We start from the raw sequence: 20,097 nt of genomic DNA on the forward strand, positions 1-20,097 counted from the left end.
TTGCAGTAGTCTAAACGAGAGGTGACAAGGGTGTGGATGAGGGTTTTGGTAGAGTGCTCGGAAAGAAAGGGGCGGACGAGAGAATTTAGCGTAGCGATTCGAACTCGCAGCCGACAGGCGCGTGCCTCACAAATGACCTGTTTCCACAGGAGAGGAAGTTGCTACGGGACCTCCTCCTGCAGCAACCAGGGTCTGTCCGTCGTCGGGTGCACCGAGGCTCTGCTCCTCCCAAGCAATTCTAACATCTCCGGGTCTCGGAGGGGCTGTATTCGAGGGCGGACCCAACGTGGCTCCCTCGACGCTATGTTCCCAATCTTCTAATGGATTTATCGAAGTGCCCATCGGGGATCCCAGCGCTCGCAACCCCATCTCCTCTAGTCGCCTGTCTCATGGTGGAAGTTTCAGAACGGCTCATGGAGGTGAGAACGTTAGTTTTTCCCTTCCTTTTCCCCATAACAAGTATAGGGTAAGTCCCAGGTTTCTTGCTAGAGATCAGGAGGTGCGGCAACGCACGTCCATTTCAGACGCCATCTTGAACCACTGAGTACTGGTCTTACCTCAAAGGACCAAGTCCACAAGCTCCAGTCACGCTGCATGGTCAGGAAAAGCCTCAGAAATAGCAGCGCTGAAAAGTGCATTTTGTTTTGTTTTTTTAACGCTGTGAGGAAAGTTGGAGGCAAACAGCTACAGAGGTACTCCGGAGGCAGAAGAGGGTGGGAAAGGCAGGGAAAGGGCGAACCTATATGCCTGCATCCACACAGGAGGAAGGGTAAGGCAGGGAAAGGGCGAACCTATGTGCCTTTAAAGTGGGCTCCACTTAGCCACAACACCCCTGCTACAACTGGCAAAAGCACAGGAGCCACCCCAGGCAGAATCTTCAAGGAGCTGAACAAGCTGCGCCCAACCCTGCTGGAAGATAGAGAAATACTGAGAGGCAGATGGAGCTAGCCGTCCTAGAGGCACTATGGTTTTCAGTGTTCTCTATCTCCCCCTGCTGGTAGGTGGACACAACCCATTCGTAATGGATTCATCTGCTGCTAATGACAAGGAAAAATTAATTAAAAATTTAAAAATATACAATGAATGCACATAAAATACAATTTTTAAGACAGAAAACGCTTAAACAAATAGATCTAAAGGGTTTTTTACGAAATTGAAGATAACCAGAAGAATTTCTAAGGACCACAGGTTGGGAGAGCCAAAATTGAGGAGCGTAAAAACAGAAAGGCGATTCCAATATTTTCTGGTACTTAGTACCAACAGAAGTTGGTAAAATTAAGCAAAACTGTTTTCTAAATCGTGAAGAACCTCGTATAAGAGGAAAAGAAATCAAATTCAAATTATAGAGAACCACCACCAAATATCTTGTATATCACACATGCCACTAAGTGCTCTAAAATGGATAGGAAGTCAATGTAGGGGTGCAAATGCAGAAGTAGTACTATCATGTCTTTTAAGACCTAAAATCAACTTAGCCTCTGTATTCTGCAACTGCTGAAGTTTAGAACATAGTTTAACAGAAATAGCTACATACAAAGTGTTGCAATAATCCAACTGACTTAAGATACATGATCGCACCAAAATGGCAAAATTAGATCTGTCAAAGTATTGTCTAATGCAGTGTAACAGTAGTAGCTTAAAAAGCAAAATACAAGTAAGGTAATTTGAGGTTCTAATGAAAGGGAAGAGCCTAAAATAATTCTTAAAATCTTCGAAGAAGATTCAAATTTCAGGGTCAATCTATTTGACACATTAATAGAATCAGGAACGAGATCATCCTTTCACGCTATCCACAACAGTCTTGTTTTATCAGTATTCAACTTGAAACCATGAATGTAACTGTAATGCTGAATTCTGTCTATGCATTTAACTACTTTTGATGTCATGACAGACCACTTCTCATCAGGAGGAACCAAGAGCAACATGTCATCTGTATAAGAGTAAAAAGAGATTCCAAAGAAGAAAAACCATAATCCATGTTAGTAATATATATACTAAATAGAATAGGGAAAGCCCTGTGGGATTCCACAGGGTGGTACCCAGGTATCAGAAAACTCATCTTTCATAACCGAATACTGTCTATTAATCGAAAATTATTTAAACCAATTAAAGACTACACCAGAAATGCCAACTAAGTGTCATGATTATGACTGTTTTCCTGGTTTGTGCTCCCCTCGCCCTCTGGTGGCCAGTACCAGTGACTGCTATAGACTAGCTGTTGCTGTTTCCCAAGCCTGTGTCAGAGGCCGGTCCGGGCCAGATCTTCCTGTCTGCCAGAATTGCTTGCCTTGTTTATCCATAAGCAACACCCTTACTTGTCTTGGGATTCCTGCAACTGAGCCTCTCAGCAGGTGATGGTCTTTATTAAGCACCTGTGGGCTTTGCTACTTTGCCTTTGCATTGCCAAAGGTCTCTGGGTAACTTGGTGTGCTCTGTTGCACTTCTGCCTAGTTTAGCTTCTTGTCTGAATTCCTTGTCTGGTTCTTGTTCAGTCTGTGTTGGTTAGCTTTAGTTTTATTACCTCCTAGTCTTGTTTCTTGTCTGTTTGTCTTGCTGGTTCCTGTTCTGTCTGTGTGTAGTTTAGCTTTTAGCATATTGATTGTCTCTCTCCTAGTGGCTGCTTGACAGCTTTCAGTCCCTGTTCCTTAGTATGTCTGTTTTCTGCCTAGTGTTGTGTTATTATTATTATTATTATTTATTGCGTTTGTATCCCACATTTTCCCACCTATTTGCGGGCTCAGTGTGGCTTACAATATATTGTAATGATGGTAGTACAATAAATTATTATATGATTACGGTTACATTATGAGGAGTTGAGTTTAAGCGAATGCTACATACCTGTAGAAGGTATTCTCCGAGGACAGCAGGCTGATTGTTCTCACTGATGGGTGACAACCACGGTAGCCCCTCCAATCGGAACACTTTCCTAGCAAAGGCCTTTGCTAGTTCTCGCGCGCCGATGCACACCGCGCATTCGCGGCCATCTTCCCGCCCGAACCGGCTCGTGTTCGTCAGTCCCATATGTAGCAAAACAAAGGCAAGGGAAGACAACTCCAAAGGGGAGGCGGGCGGGTTTGTGAGAACAATCAGCCTGCTGTCCTCGGAGAATACCTTCTACAGGTATGTAGCATTCGCTTTCTCCGAGGACAAGCAGGCTGCTTGTTCTCACTGATGGGGTATCCCTAGCCCCCAGGCTCACTCAAAACAACAACCATGGTCAATTGTGCCTCGCAACGGCGAGGACATAACTGAGATTGACCTAACAATTTATCCAACTAACTGAGAGTGCAGCCTGGAACAGAATAAACATGGGCCTAGGGGGGTGGAGTTGGATTCTAAACCCCCGAACAGATTCTGAAGCACTGACTGCCCGAACAGACTGTCGCGTCGGGTATCCTGCTGCAGGCAGTAATGAGATGTGAATGTGTGGACAGATGACCACGTCGCAGCTTTGCAAATCTCTTCAATAGTGTCTGACTTCAAGTGAGCTACCAACGCTGCCATGGCTCTAACATTATGAGCCGTGACATGACCCTCAAGAGCCAGCCCAGCCTGGGCGTAAGTGAAGGAAATGCAATCTGCTAGCCAATTGGATATGGTGCGTTTCCCCACAGCCACTCCCCTCCTGTTGGGATCAAAAGAAACAAACAATTGGGCGGACTGTCTGTTGGGCTGTGTCCGCTCCAGGTAGAAGGCCAATGCTCTCTTGCAGTCCAATGTGTGCAGCTGACGTTCAGCAGGGCAGGAATGAGGACGGGGAAAGAATGTTGGCAAGGCAATTGACTGGTTCAGATGGAACTCCGACACAACCTTTGGCAAGAACTTAGGGTGAGTGCGGAGGACTACTCTGTTATGATGAAATTTGGTGTAAGGGGCCTGGGCTACCAGGGCCTGAAGCTCACTGACTCTACGAGCTGAAGTAACTGCCACCAAGAAAATCACCTTCCAGGTCAAGTACTTCAGATGGCAGGAGTTCAGTGGCTCAAAAGGAGGTTTCATCAGCTGGGTGAGAACGACATTGAGATCCCATGACACTGTAGGAGGTTTGACGGGGGGCTTTGACAAAAGCAAACCTCTCATAAAGCGAACAACTAAAGGCTGTCCTGAGATCGACTTACCTTCCACACGGTAATGGTATGCACTGATTGCGCTAAGGTGAACCCTTACAGAGTTGGTCTTGAGACCAGACTCAGACAAGTGCAGAAGGTATTCAAGCAGGGTCTGTGTAGGACAAGAGCAAGGATCTAGGGCCTTGCTGTCACACCAGACGGCAAACCTCCTCCATAGAAAGAAGTAACTCCTCTTAGTGGAATCTTTCCTGGAAGCAAGCAAGATGTGGGAGACACCCTCTGACAGACCCAAAGAGGCAAAGTCTACGCTCTCAACATCCAGGCCGTGAGAGCCAGGGACCGGAGGCTGGGATGCAGAAGCGCCCCTTCGTCCTGTGTGATGAGGGTCGGAAAACACTCCAATCTCCACGGTTCTTCGGAGGACAACTCCAGAAGAAGAGGGAACCAGATCTGACGCGGCCAAAAGGGAGCAATCAGAATCATGGTGCCTCGGTCTTGCTTGAGTTTCAACAAAGTCTTCCCCACTAGAGGTATGGGAGGATAGGCATACAGCAGACCCTCCCCCCAGTCCAGGAAGAAGGCATCCGATGCCAGTCTGCCGTGGGCCTGAAGCCTGGAACAGAACTGAGGGACTTTGTGGTTGGCTCGAGATGCGAAGAGATCTACCAAGGGAGTGCCCCACACCTGGAAGATCTGTCGAACTACATGGGAATTGAGCGACCACTTGTGAGGTTGCATAATCCTGCTCAACCTGTCGGCCAGACTGTTTACGCCTGCCAGATATGTGGCTTGGAGCACCATGCCGTGACGGCGAGCCCAGAGCCACATGCTGACGGCTTCCTGACACAGGGGGCGAGATCCGGTGCCCCCCTGCTTGTTGATGTAATACATGGCAACCTGGTTGTCTGTCTGAATTTGAATAATTTGGTGGGACAGCCGATCTCTGAAAGCCTTCAGAGCGTTCCAGACCGCTCGTAACTCCAGGAGATTGATCTGCAGATCGCGTTCCTGGAGGGACCAGCTTCCCTGGGTGTGAAGCCCATCGACATGAGCTCCCCACCCCAGGAGAGACGCATCCGTAGTCAGCACTTTTTGTGGCTGAGGAATTTGGAAAGGACGTCCCAGAGTCAAACTGGACCAAATCGTCCACCAATACAGGGATTTGAGAAAACTCGTGGACAGGTGGATCACGTCTTCTAGATCCCCAGCAGCCTGAAACCACTGGGAAGCTAGGGTCCATTGAGCAGATCTCATGTGAAGGCGGGCTATGGGAGTCATATGAACTGTGGAGGCCATGTGGCCCAGCAATCTCAACATCTGCCAAGCTGTGATCTGCTGGGACGCTCGCACCCGCGAGACGAGGAACAACAAGTTGTTGGCTCTCGCCTCTGGGAGATAGGCACGAACCGTCCGAGAATCCAGCAGAGCTCCTATGAATTCGAGTTTCTGCACTGGGAGAAGATGGGACTTTGGATAATTTATCACAAACCCCAGTAGCTCCAGGAGGCGAATAGTCATCTGCATGGACTGTAGAGCTCCTGCCTCGGATGTGTTCTTCACCAGCCAATCGTCGAGATATGGGAACACGTGTACCCCCAGCCTGCGAAGTGCTGCCGCTACTACAGCCAAGCACTTCGTGAACACTCTGGGCGCAGAGGCGAGCCCAAAGGGTAGCACACAGTACTGGAAGTGACGTGTGCCCAGCTGAAATCGCAGATACTGTCTGTGAGCTGGCAGTATCGGGATGTGTGTGTAGGCGTCCTTCAAGTCCAGAGAGCATAGCCAATCGTTTTCCTGAATCATGGGGAGAAGGGTGCCCAGGGAAAGCATCCTGAACTTTTCTTTGACCAGATATTTGTTCAGGGCCCTTAGGTCTAGGATGGGACGCATCTCCCCTGTTTTCTTTTCCACAAGGAAGTACCTGGAATAGAATCCCAGCCCTTCCTGCCCGGATGGCACGGGCTCAACCGCATTGGTGCTGAGAAGGGCAGAGAGTTCCTCTGCAAGTACCTGCTTGTGTTGGAAGCTGTAAGACTGAGCTCCCGGTGGACAATTTGGAGGTTTTGAGGCCAAATTGAGGGTGTATCCTTGCCGGACTATTTGGAGAACCCACTGATCGGAGGTTATGAGAGGCCACCTTTGGTGAAAAACTTTCAACCTCCCTCTGACCGGCAGGTCGCCCGGCACCGACACTTGGATGTCGGCTATGCTCTGCTGGAGCCAGTCAAAAGCTCGTCCCTTGCTTTTGCTGGGGAGCCGAGGGGCCTTGCTGAGGCGCACGCTGCTGACGAGAGCGAGCGCGCTGGGGCTTAGCTTGGGCCGCAGGCTGTCGAGAAGGAGGATTGTACCTACGCTTACCAGAAGAGTAGGGAACAGTCTTCCTTCCCCCAAAAAATCGTCTACCTGTAGAGGAAGAAGCTGAAGGTTGCCGGCGGGAGAACTTGTCGAAAGCGGTATCCCGCTGGTGGAGCTGCTCTACCACCTGTTCGACTTTCTCTCCAAAAATATTATCCGCACGGCAAGGCGAGTCCGCAATCCGCTGCTGGATCCTATTCTCCAGGTCGGAGGCACGCAGCCATGACAGTATGCGCATCACCACACCTTGAGCAGCGGCCCTGGACGCAACATCAAAGGTGTCATACACCCCTCTGGTCAGGAATTTTCTGCACGCCTTCAGCTGCCTGACCACCTCCTGAAATGGCTTGGCTTGCTCAGGGGGGAGCTTGTCCACCAAGCCCGCCAACTGCCGCACATTGTTCCGCATGTGTATGCTCGTGTAGAGCTGGTAAGACTGGATTTTGGCCACGAGCATAGAAGAATGGTAGGCCTTCCTCCCAAAGGAGTCTAAGGTTCTAGAGTCCTTGCCCGGGGGCGCCGAAGCATGCTCCCTAGAACTCTTAGCCTTCTTTAGGGCCAAATCCACAACTCCAGAGTCGTGAGGCGACCCAGAGCTCTCGTTACCGATACGGGAAGGAGACCGGTGTCGATGCTTCTTTGACTTTTTCAAACGAAGCATGTCACCGGAGCTTCCCGGTACCGACGAGGAGGACGTAGAATCCAGCCGTCGCTTCCTCGGGGCCGAGGCCGAAGAAGGTCGGTCTCGGGGGGGCTGTACCACAGGAGCCCTCAGGGTAGGGGGAGACCCACCCGAAGGCTCACCGCCACCAGCAGGGGAATGGACAGCCCTCACCTGCACTCCAGTCAAAGCACCACCGTCCGACGACATCAGCAGAAGAGGAGGTCCCGGTACCACCGATGCCGACGCAGCCTTCCGATGTCTCGGCCCCGATGCAGAGGGTCGATGCCTCGATGCAGTCGCGGCCGAGGACGGAGGTCTTGACGCTGTCGACGTCGACACACTCGATACTCCCGGTGCCGATGCTGACGAAGAGCCCGAGAACAAAACGTTCCACTGGGCCAATCTCGCTACCTGAGTCCTTTTCTATAAAAGGGCGCAAAGACTACAGGCCTGCGGGCGGTGCCCAGCCCCCAGACACTGAAGACACGACGCGTGCCTGTCAGTGAGCGAGAGTACCCGGGCGCACTGGGTGCACTTCTTGAAGCCGCTGGGAGACTTCGATGACATGGGCGGAAAAATCACGCCGGCGAAATCAAAACTCGTAATTGCGGTAAGACACCAAAAAGAGGGGGAGAAAAAATTCGACCTGAGGCCTCAAAAGGGCCTACCCCGAAAACGAAAAGAAACTTAACGGGGCAAAAACTGGAAATACGGGAAGGGGAAAAAGACCGAAAAGACCTTCTTCCGAAATCCTTTTTCCCTTTTTTTTTCTTTTTTTTACTAGCGAAAAGTCCAAAAAAGACACGCGAGGTCAACTTAAGGGGCGCGAACGGCGTAACACGACCGTACCAAGCGCAGACAAAAGAAGACTGACGAACACGAGCCGGTTTGGGCGGGAAGACGGCCGCGCATGCGCGGTGCGCATCGGCGCCCGAGGACTAGCAAAGGCCTTTGCTAGGAAAGTGTTCCGATTGGAGGGGCTGCCATGGACGTCACCCATCAGTGAGAACAAGCAGCCTGCTTGTCCTCGGAGAAAATACAATACATTGTAACAATGGTAGTACAATAAGTTATTACATGATTATGGTTACATTATGAGGAGTTGAGTTAAAACAGTGTCCAGGTATCGATCAGGGGGAAAGAACAATAGTGATGAGAAAAAAGGTTGGGTGTGTAAGAATTATGGGGATAGGTATACTAGGAGAATGTGTTGTGTTAGAATTATGGGGATAGGTGTGCTAGGAGAATGTGTTGATGCGTTGCCAACAGTGTGTGTGGACTTCATGTGCTTTGATCCTTTTGATAGATCTTTTCAAAGAGATGAGTCTTTAGTAGTTTGCGGAAGTTGGTTAGTTCATAGGTTGTTCTTAGGTTTCGTGGTAGTTTGTTCCAGATTTGCGTGCTCATATAGGAAAAGGTTGATGCGTGCATCACTTTGTATTTTATGCCTTTGTAAATTGGGAAGTGGAGGTTAAGGAAAGTTCTGGACGATCTTCTGGCATTTCTGGGTGGTAGGTCTATTAAGTCGGACATGTAGGCTGGGGCTTCACCATTAATGATTTTGTGGACTAGTGTGCATACTTTGAAAGTGATGCGTTCCTTGAGTGGGAGCCAGTGTAGCTTCTCTCGTAGTGGTTTCGCACTTTCGTATTTTGGTTTCCCGAAGATGAGTCTGGCTGCAGTGTTCTGGGCTGTTTGAAGTTTCCTCAGTATTTGCTCTTTGCAGCCTGCGTATAGTGAGTTGCAATAGTCAAGATGGCTGAGTACGAGTGATTGCACTAGGTTGCGGAAGACGGATCTTGGGAAGAAAGGTCTTATTCTCTTCAGTTTCCACATGGAGTATAACATCTTTTTGGTTGTGTTGTTTGCGTGGGTTTCAAGTGTTAGATGGCGGTGAATAGTGACTCCAAGGATTTTTAGGGTTTCTGAGATTGGAAGGTTTAGGTTTGGTGTGTTTATTGCGGTGAATTCATTAGTGTTGTATTGGGAGGTAAGTATCAGGCATTGGGTTTTTTCTGCGTTCAATTTCAATCAAAATGCATTAGCCCAGGTGGTCATGATTTGTAAACTTTGATTGATTTCGTTGAGGATTTCTTTTGTGTCCTGTTTGAAAGGGATATATATTGTTACGTCGTCAGCATATATGTACGTGTTGAGGTTGTGGTTTGATAGAAGTTTTGCAAAGGGTGTCATCATCAGATTGAAAATAGTTGGTGAAAGGGGTGCAGATGTGGTTGAGTTTGATGTGACCTGGTATGAGCGCAAGGTTAGGAACCCTCTAAACCAGTTTAGGAGATTGCCTCCGATGCCAAAGTATTCAAGTATATGTAGTAGGATTTCGTGGTCGACCATATCAAAGGCACTTGACATGTCAAATTGTAGTAGGAGTATGTTGTTGCCGGTTGCGATGATTTGTTTGAATTTGGTCATTAGGGTAATTAAAACTGTTTCTGTGCTGTGGTTCGATCGGAATCCTGATTGGGCGTCATGCAGTATCGAGAACTTGTTTAGATAGTTTGTGAGTTGTTTAGTTACGATCCCTTCGGTGATTTTGGTTATTAGTGGTATGAATGCTATTGGTCTATAATTAGTTATTTCGCTTGCACTTTTTTTTGTGTCTTTGGGTATTGGAGTAAGTAAAATTTTTCCTTTTTCTTTTGGGAAAAGTCCATTTTGTAGCATGGAGTTTATATAGTTCGTTAGGTCTATTATGAACTGTTGAGGGGCTGATTTCATGAGGTTGTTTGGGCATACATCTAGTTTGCAGTAGGATTTGGCAAATCTTTTGAGTGTTTCAAAGATGAGGTCTTCTGATATTAATTCAAATGCGGTCCAAGTTCTGTCTGCTGGATATATTCCATCTTCTGGGTCTAGACAGTCTAGGAGTGTGGTGTACTCATTGGGGCTGGTGGGTATTTTCAGTCAAAGTTGTATAATTTTCTCTTCGAAGTATTTTGCAAGGTTGTCTACACTTGGTACGTCTTTGTTGTTGTTTGTAACTGGCGTGGTGTCTAGCAATTTATTCACGAGGTTAGTTTATGTGTGTCTTTGTAGTTTGGTCCAATCATTGTTTTGTAATGTAGTCGTTTGTCTGTGAGTCCTAGCCTAGTATTCCGCCTTGCCTCTCATGTTTATAACTTTCCCCTCTGAACCCTAACTCTGCTTCAGTCTAGCTTGTTCCTGTACCGTGTGTCTTGTGTGGAATCCTGAAGTCCTGCAGGCCGCCTGCACCTAGGGGCTCAACCTCTGGGAAACGGCGGCCACCGCAGATGAAGTCCAGTTGGTCCAGTCCTGTCTTTCCAGCTTTGCTTGCCTATAGCTTAGTTCCACTCCAATCTCTAGCCCTGTGTGTTCTTGCCTTGTTTGTCTGCATCTGCAGCTCCTGTCTTTGTTTGTTTGGTAATCCAGTTCTGGTTGGGGAGTTTTGCCTGCTGCTGCCACTTTACGGCAGTAGCCCAAGGGCTCACATTTATTCCAGTATCAGAGAAGCCAGAGATTGTGACACTAAGTTTATAAACAGCAAAATGCACTTGCTCACATTAAACGTCATCTGCCATTTGGATGTCCAGTCTCGTAAGGTCCTCTTGCAATTTTTCACAATCCTCTAACGATAACAACTTAGAATAATTGTGTCATCAGCAAATTTAATTACCTGACTAGTTATTCCCATCTCTAGATAATGTATAAATATGTTAAAAAGCAGCAGTCCTAGCAGAGATCTCTGGTGAACTCCACTACCTACTCTTCTCTGCTCATAATACTGACCATTTAACCCTACTCTCAGTTTTCTATCTTTTAACCAGTTTTTAATCCACAATAGGACATTACCTCCTATCCCATGACTTTCTAATTCCTCAGGAGTCTTTCATGAGGTACTGCCTTGTATAATGCCTTGTACTGCATGAACCTTAAACTATACACAATCTAGTTGTGAGGGGTGCAGCCTGCAACAGAAAAAAAACTGGACCTAGGAGGGCGGAGCTGGATTCTACATACCAAACAAATTCTGCAGTACTGTGTGACCAAACTGGCTGTTACATCGGGTATCTTGCTCAAGGCAGTAGTGAGATGTGAAAGTGTGGACCGAAGACTACATTGCAGCCTTGCAAATCTCCACAAAGGTGGCTGACCTCAAGTGGGGTAAGCCACAGCTCTGATATTATGAGCCTTAACATGACCCTCTTGAGTCAGCCCAGCTTGGGCATAAGTGAAGGCGATGCAATTTATAGCCAATTGGAAATAGTGTTTGCCAATGGCTACCCCATCCTGTTTGGGTCAAAAAGCTGGGTGAACTGTTCATGGGCTTTAATCCACTCCAGATAGGATAAGGCCTGCTTGCAGTCTAAAGTATGCAGTAAACTTTGCAGCTTTGGGAAAAATGTTGGCAGAACTGAATTGTTAAGACAGAACTCTGACATTACCTCAGGAAGGAACTTAAGGTATATAATGAAACTGAAGCTCAGTGACTCTGCAAGCTGAGGTGACAGCCACCAAAAATATGACTTTCCAGGCCAACTAGTTAAGATGACAGGAGTCAAAGGGCTCAAAAGGGGCTCTCTTCAGCTGAGTTATAAATTTGTTGAGATCCCATGACACTGTAGGTGATCTGACTGGGGGCTTTGACAATATCAAATCTCTCATAAATCGAACAAATTGAAGGCTGTACAGAGATGGACTTATCTACTACACAAAAATGGTAAGCACCAATTGCTCAGAGATGTCCCCTTAAGGAGTTGTTTATAAATCAGACTCAGACAGGTTAAAGAGGTATTCATGCAGGTTTTGTGTAAAGCAAAAGAGAGAATCAAAAGCCTTGCCCTCACACAAACAACAAACCTTTTCCATTTAAAAGAATAACATCTCTTAGGGGAATCTTTCCAGGAAGCAAGATTTTGGCAACACCCTCGAGCAGATTCAAGGACTGAAATTCTACACTCTCAACATTTAGGCAATAAGGGCCAGGGACTACAGACTGGTATGCAGAAAGGACCCTTTCTTCTGTGTTATGAGCAAGTGGCATAGCTAGGAATGTTTAGTAATGGGTGTATCTCCTCCCTCTGATAACTTGAAATCTTCTCCACTCTAGTCTTTGTCTGGGCAGGAGCAGTGGCACTTATAGGCTGCTTCCTGCACCGGAACTCTCTAAACCATCCCATCCTTTAAAAATTAAAAAAAAAAAAAAAAGAGGCACACATACTCATAACTTTACACTTAGTTCTGAACTCTGGGAGAGCTGTTCCAACCCAACACCATCCTGCTGCCTATGGGAAACCAGCTGCTACAGGTCAGCAGCAATGCTTCCTCAAAAGAAAATAAAAGAAAAAGAAGTGCTCTTTCACCTACTGCAGAGTCTATCAAGAGGTAGTTAACAGAAGTGTGCAGTTCCTAAAGTTCTCAGCAACAGGTCCTAGAATGCATCTATTATGTATTACAGAGCAAATTAGTTTATATTTGTAGTTAAAAATCAGGGAGTATTTTTCATATGAGCCACATTGCAACATCAACATCTCTAATGTTTTCTTCTGTAAGAACAGGAGTAGCAAAATGAAAAAGAAAAAAAAGAGCAAGCACTACCAATTTCTCACCTTTATTGCCTTGATAGCTGCCTTAGTGATCTGCGTCATTTTAGCCTTGGAGATAGGTGGCTTGTAATCATTTAGCGAGTACAACTGAAAAGATAAAAGAAAAGTTATTGAAAGCATTCTTTTGCAGATCAAGGATCTTTAGCTAAAATAAAAAATAAACTATCAAAAAAGTCTTTGTTTTCGTTTGACTTGTCTTGTGAAGATCTGCTGAACAGGTAACACAAAATTCATCTATTCCCAGAGAAAGTTTACAGAATAAGTACAATAGATCATTTCATTACAGAACATAAATATGCATACATATTCACTAGAAGCCCTTATTACTCAAAACATGTTTTAAAACAAGAATATTAGAAAATATTATACAGCTCCAAGAAACGTCTCACCAGCTGTCTTTCAGGAATTCTCCAAGAACCTTCAACACCCAACAATCACCCCATCTCAAAATCAAAAATTAGAGAAAGATTTCACTGAAATAGAAATAATTGGTGCTATGAAATCTCTTCCTAAAGATAAAGCCCCAGGCAACGATAGCTTCAATACTGAATTTTACCTTACATTCTCAGATATTTTGATTCCCAAACTTTTACATTTATTTCATTCCATGTTAAAAGAAAATGCCCAACAAAGGTTTATTCTTGGAATCAACTATATGGAGGAGTGGCCTAGTGGTCAGAGCACCGGTTCAATTCCCACTGCTGCTCCTTATGATCCTGGGCAAGTCACTTAACATTGCCTCAGATACAAACTTAAGATTGTGAGCCCTCTAGGGACAGGGAAATACCCGGTGCATCTGAATGTAACTCACCTTGAACTACCACTGAAAAGATGTAAGCAAAATCCAAATAAATAAATGTTATTCCTAAACCAGATAAAGATCACACATTAGTAGGAAAGTATAGGCCAATATCTCTAACACAGATAAAATTTATACAAAAATATTAGCCTCCAGATTGAAGTCCTCCCAAATCTAATACACAGAGATCAAAATGGTTTTACCCCTAACAGACTCCCTAATGACAGCTCCAAATATTCTGTCGTTCGCTAGTTTCTCTAACAACTCACTAATCTCAGTCTCTCTTGATGCAGAAAATGGTTTAGATTTAACTCAAAATTTATCAATATGATTCATCTCTTATATGACAACTCCCAAGCTTCCTTCATGGTCAATGGTACAATATCCAAATTATTCTCACTAAAAAGAGAAACTAAGCAAGAATGACTTCTATCTCCTTTGTTGTTTAATTTGGCCTCTATGGCAATTAGAGCTAATCCCCTTTTCCAAGGTATACACCTTAAAGATGAATCTTACCAACTTTCACTATATGCAGATGACATACTCCTTTACACTAAGGTCAACTCATTACCATTGCTACTTAAATGTATCAATTCTTTTTCTGAAATCTCAAGGTATACAAAGAGATGCCTGTAATGCTGCCTCATGCTCTTAAACATCCCATATCTAACCTCCTCTTCACCTGGAACCATTCAAAATAAAATATGAGAGTTTGATACAGCAATTCCAAAGATCAAACATACTAAAATGGACATTCTCTTATCCACAACACAGTCTATTTTAGAAAAACTGTCTACTGTTACTCTCCTGGTGGGGAAAAGTTGTACACTTTAATTGCTTCTCGCTCCCAAGCTTAACTCATATTTAGTATCTTACCCTTTCCATTCCCCCCTAGTCACTATAAAATGTTAGAGAGCATAATTAATAAGTTCTTATGTGCAACAAAAGGAAAAATTATGCCTTACAAATCATTATTTTCCTTTAGTTGCAGTTGATGAATCCAGAGACTGATGGGTTGTGCCCATCTACCAGCAAATGAAGACAGAGAACGCTGCACTGAACTCATACCCTGCTCAAAAGTAAATGTGGGCAGTAGAGGCCATTAGCACCGGACTAGAGCCCGCATTTACCTGCGCAGAAAGTTGAGAGGCCCAGAGCGCGGTATCAAACAAGTGCACAAACAGCGCAAGTAGCATGAAAAAGAGGTCATTTTGTATTCCTCCCCAATGCTCAGAAAAGAGAGCCTTACCACTGCAAAAAATAACGTCGGGTCGGAGCAGGCTTTAGGGTGTTGGAAGAGAAGATTTCTCATGATTTCTTTCTTCAAAATCTTCCATCTTTGATTGCTTTTGAAAGAAGGAAGCCCATGCAAAGCCCTTACGCACTGGTCATAAAAAACAAATATACACAAGTCGCATCAGACCCAAAAGTGAAAGCATATATTGATGTTGTTTCCTGCATTTAAATATGTGTCCAAGCTAAAAACAATTTTAAATGCAGGAAGGAAGAAATGCCACCAATAGAGTATGGATGCTTAGGCTCCGAGCTCTGTTGACGGAAAGGACATTAAAGCATTACTTTCCCTTCATTGCACCCTCTTGCTGTGTATTTGCATACATCTATACTGCTAAAAGCCATGTCAACCAGGAAAAAGTTAGACCAATTTAAATACGTGCCCAAGGGCAAGGATGGCTGCAGATCTCAGAGTCGGCGCGTGATACCCAGTACTTCCAGCAAAGTGACAGGCTGATTAGATTACAAGCTCTTTTGAGCAGGGACTTTCTATTCATGTTCAAGCGCACAGAACTCCATATGCCTAGTAGCGCTATAGAAATTATAAGCAGTAGTAGTAGCTGCACCTAGATACCAATGATGATGAGTTGGCAGCTTTTCTGGGCTCAACTGAGGAAGAGGTTACCAAGCAGGAAGTGGCTGGTTGGTTCAGAGTGCTGAAAACAGAGATGCAGGTAATTTGTGTAGATTTGCAGAAAGCGCTAACGGAATTATGGAGAGATGCAAGATGGGGCTCGTCTGGAACAAACGGAAGAACGCATGGAAGCCAGAGAGGATCAGGTGGACTTGCTAGTCACCTCGAATCAGTAATGGCATCAGGAGCATCAAGAGTTACTTGATTTATGGAGGATCTTGAAAATAGGTCCCACTGAAATAATTTATGTTTTGGGGGGATTCCGAAGACGGAGAAATGCCAGGAATGTGCAAACATTACAACTAATATGTCTCTCCCTGGTGCAGTCTGAAGAACAGGAAGTAAGCTCCTCAGAGCCCCAGATGATCAAGCTTTATACAGCACACTGGAGAGTGGGGCAGCAAAAGGACACAGCTCCCAGGGACACTGTTATTAGTTTCCATGATTTGCTACCAGAGGTGTGATACTTCACAAAACCAAAGAGCTAAGAAAGATTTTATCTGGGAGAATTATAAAGTCTCTCTTTCAGGATTTGAGGCACCACACTACAGAAGCAGCGGGATATGTTACCAGTGATTCAATATCAACAACACACGGGCCACAGGTACCCCTGGCTTTTTCCATTTTGGCTTATGGCTTAACAATAGATGGGAGGTTGAGACAGGTGAAAACCTCCACTGAGGCCTGGTCAGTGCTGGCGGATCTGGGCTGTACAGATTTGCCTGCTGTGACATCATCTCCGGGAAGACTTCAGCGAGTCGATCAGTGAGGAACCAAACTAAGTGGCAGCAGGTGTCAGGCTCTCGTTCTTGCTTCCCAAAGGACCACGGAGCCATCTCCTTGAAGGAGAGAGAAACTTGGTTGAAACTGTTCTTTTTCTTGTGCTGCTTTTGGGACTGTAGTGGTAGGTGTTGTGTGTAAGTGGGTGTGTGTGTGTTGACGGTTTATTTTAGCGCACTTTTTCGATTTGGATCAATTATGCTTGGCTTAGACGCAGCACAGACTGTTCTGAGCACGTACAGAGCAGCCACGCTTAGCAATTAGCTGTCCTGCACATGAACAGCTTAGCAAGTGGCTGCTGTACGCATGCATGGGCTATTTTCCTACCAAGCTGCTTGCTGTTTTTGCAAGCAGCTCGTTTGTATGCGATTTCTTTTGGGAATCATTCACTATTTCCACCTCGGTAAAAGTTACAGAGGTGGAAATAGCAAGCAGTTCCCTCCAGGGCCTTTTGTGTATGAGCGCGTAAGAGAAGCACCAGCCTCAAGCTCCACAAGCTCAACCACACACAGGGGCTGGTCATCCAAGGTAGTCATTTCCCTGATACACATCACACTTCTGATGCTGCCTGCCGCCTGCTTCAATATACTGCTGTCTAATACCACCCCATCTTCTCTATGGTGACATGCTTAAATGTCTGTTCGGGCTGCTTGCTACCACCTGGGAATTGAATTTCCTCTTTTCTATACCCTTCATGCCACTGCTACTTCCAGCAGAAGATGAAGTCTGCAACCTTCGATCAGCACCTTGCCTTGAACTTAGCTGGAAAGGATGCAGTTTCTGCAAATGGTGCTGCATGCCACTGTTGGCTTATGGACCATTAGCTTTCCTATACTAATGGCCTTCCGACAGTATACAAAATTCAAAATAATGCAGATCCTGAAAAACTTTAAAATGTCTTCACACATGAGGCAAAATGGCGACTGGGAGGGAGTGTTGAGAAGACGCTCTTGTCCACTTACCTTAATTTCCTTCTGAAATTTTCCTAAGATGCCAAAGAGAAGAGGCAGGCAGAATGTGATTCCCGCGGCTGCTGTTCTGCCGTCGGTTGGCACGCTGGAGCGTTTCTTTGGCTCAGGAATTATGTCGGGTGCTGAAGCTCCGCTGACGGAGAGAGCGGGGAAAAGAGAGCCGCCCCTCCGCCTGGAGACAGAAACAACATTGAGCCCTGAACAACGGTCAGCCCCTCCCATGCCAGCAGACACGCAGAGAAGGGACCGGGAAACCCCTAGTACCCAAGAGGCGACGGGGTCTACCGGCACGGGACCCAACTCGAATGGAGCTCTGCCGAGAGAGAACGCACAAGCAGTGCTGGAAATAATGGAAGGGAAAATCCTGACGGGAGATTAACTGGTGAAGGCAACGGGGCCGATAGAAGGAACCATATATGCAGATTCATCAAGTAAGTCTTTATTGGGGGAGAAACCAGACAATATAACCTTGGAAGCCATATGGGAGGCTCTAAAGAAACTGGAAACTTTGTTCTCACAGCAATTTTCCTCATTCGTTGATCAATCTCAGACCGTATTTAATAAAATACCTGTATTAGAAGGAAAGTTACAAATGTTGGATAAGTCAACGGAGAATAATATGAAAGAAATACAACACTCAACAGAAACAAGCCACTTTAATAAAAGAAAATCAATACCTTCAGAACAAAACAGAAACAGAGGTCTAACACTCTTAGATTGGTAAACTTTCCAAAACAGGCTTTGATAGCCCCATTAATAACTTTTAAAAGATATTTAAATGAGGTTCTGAAGATTCCAGAAAATGCATGTCCTCTTATATCAAAAATATATTACCTGTTACCATATAAAAAAAGGGAGAAAGAACAATTGGAGGATCCAGGAACAGAAACACCATTTGATACCTTGGAATTGAACTTAACACAAGTTATAGAAGATGATGATAACTTAGGCTTAATACCATCAACCTTAATAGTCTCCTTTGTATTACAACCGGACAGAGATTGGATTCTTAAGCAATATTTCCTACATAGAGAACAACTTTTTTTGACATAAAATAAGAATATATCAGGATATCTCTAAAGCAACCCAAAAACGCCGTAAAGAATTTCTTAAATTAGGCCCAAAGGTACAACAGTTGGGCGCTCTTTTCTGGTTAAATTTCCCATGCAAATGTGTTGTAAAATTGAATTCTGTAAAATATGTGTTTTTGACCCTAAGCAATTTAATGTTTTTTTGGACTCTAAAATAGCCTTGTAATAATTTGTCCTGATTGTACTGGAGGTAACATCTACTCCGTGAAATATTTAGGAATTCCTGCAACTTCCTCTCAGCCTTTACTTTCCTAATGAAATAATTCCTCAGATATATTGATATGCCTCCTAAATAGTGGACTATAGATGAATTAGAGTGGAGGAGTGGCCTAGTGGTTAGGGTGGTGGACTTTGGTCTGGGGAACTGAGGAACTGAGTTTGATTCTCACTTCAGGCACAGGCAGCTCCCTGTGACTCTGGGCAAGTCACTTAACCCTCCATTGCCCCATGTAAGCCGCATTGAGCCTGCCATGAGTAGGAAATCGCGGAGTACAAATGTAACAACAACAAAAAAATAAAATATAAAATAAAATAAATAGTATAATGGAAGTCTGATACAGATTTTTCATCTTATATGGTAAACCTATTTACTTTGACTAGTTTATTTACTTTCTTTTTTTTATGTTACCTAAATATAAGATGGAAATCATATAAGATTATATTATTAATCCTTTTTCTATGTTAATCATGTTTTCTAACCAAGATGTATTCTTGAAATTATTGTAAAATTGTTTAAAAATTAAATTAAAAAAAAAATGTCTTCACACATGAGGCATCTCCATGGAGGTGGATGTTGATACAGCAGGAACTGGGGCTGAGAGCAGAGCAAAAGATGAAAAGCCTGCTTTACCTGTGGAGTGTTCTGGGCCCTTCCTACCTTCTCACAACGTAGAACTATAAGACCTTCCAGACACACACTTCAACTACTAATCTTCCAATTTCTGAGTACTCTTCTGGAAATTCTTTCCAAGGACTCATCTGATCCTCTATCTACCCAATAGAAATAAAACAAATAAAACATGGAAAAGAAAATAAGATGATACCTTTTTTATTGGGCATAACTTAATACATTTCTTGATTAGCTTTCAAAGGTTGCCCTTCTTCGTCAGATCGGAAATAAGCAAATGTTGGTAGATGACAGTATATATAAGTGAAACATCAAAGCATTTCAGTGGCAGTCTAAGAAGATGGGGGTGGATAGATGAGAGACAGAGAGATATGCATGGAGACAGGAGGGTGACAAAGAAAGCAGTGCATTTCTATGGTTTATAATGGCCTAGAAAACCCAGATCTTTGTTAAGTCCTGTCTGGTGGGTGACAAAATATTTAATCATTCTGACTTCAAAGGTCTTACATTCATATATTGTTTTAAAGTTACCTTTCAGGATTCTTACTATGAAATCATTGGCTTGAAGAACGGTCCAAAAATTGGCAACTAAGATTTCATGCTAAGAAATGCAGGCAAATTGGGCAACAGTATAATACTGGTTATTTTAATTACCCCAATATTGACTGGATAAATGTTACATCAGGAAGCATCAGAAAATTCCTAGATGTAATAAATGACTGCTTCTTGGTGCAACTGGTCCAGGAAACAAGAGGTAGGGGACCATTTTAGATCTAGTACTTGGTGGAGTGCAGGACATAGTACAAGAGATAACAGTGTTGGGTCCGCTGGGCAACGGTGATCTTAACATGATCAAGTTTGAGCTACCTGGAATGAAGTCACAAAGGAAATCTACTGTAGCAGCATTTAATTTTCAAACGGGCGGCTATAATAAAATGAGGAAAATGGTTAAAAAGAAGCTAAAAGGATCAGCTGCAAAGGTTTTGTTTTTATAGAAGTTGATTCTTGGCG

At 44.6% G+C, this 20,097-nt stretch overlaps 1 protein-coding gene across 1 annotated transcript in view; it reads right to left on the reverse strand.

Moving 5' to 3' along the window:
• The window catches only part of SCAF8 (SR-related CTD associated factor 8), a 1,046,706-nt gene that overhangs the window by 942,388 nt on the left and 84,221 nt on the right, over window positions 1-20,097 (reverse strand). Inside the window, 1 exon segment of the mRNA XM_030198392.1 lies at window positions 12,675-12,758. Within this exon segment, the coding sequence (XP_030054252.1) occupies window positions 12,675-12,758 (84 nt within the window).

Source organism: Microcaecilia unicolor, chromosome 3, assembly GCF_901765095.1.
Source record: "Microcaecilia unicolor chromosome 3, aMicUni1.1, whole genome shotgun sequence".
In the NCBI taxonomy this organism is placed as follows: Eukaryota; Metazoa; Chordata; class Amphibia; order Gymnophiona; family Siphonopidae; genus Microcaecilia; species Microcaecilia unicolor.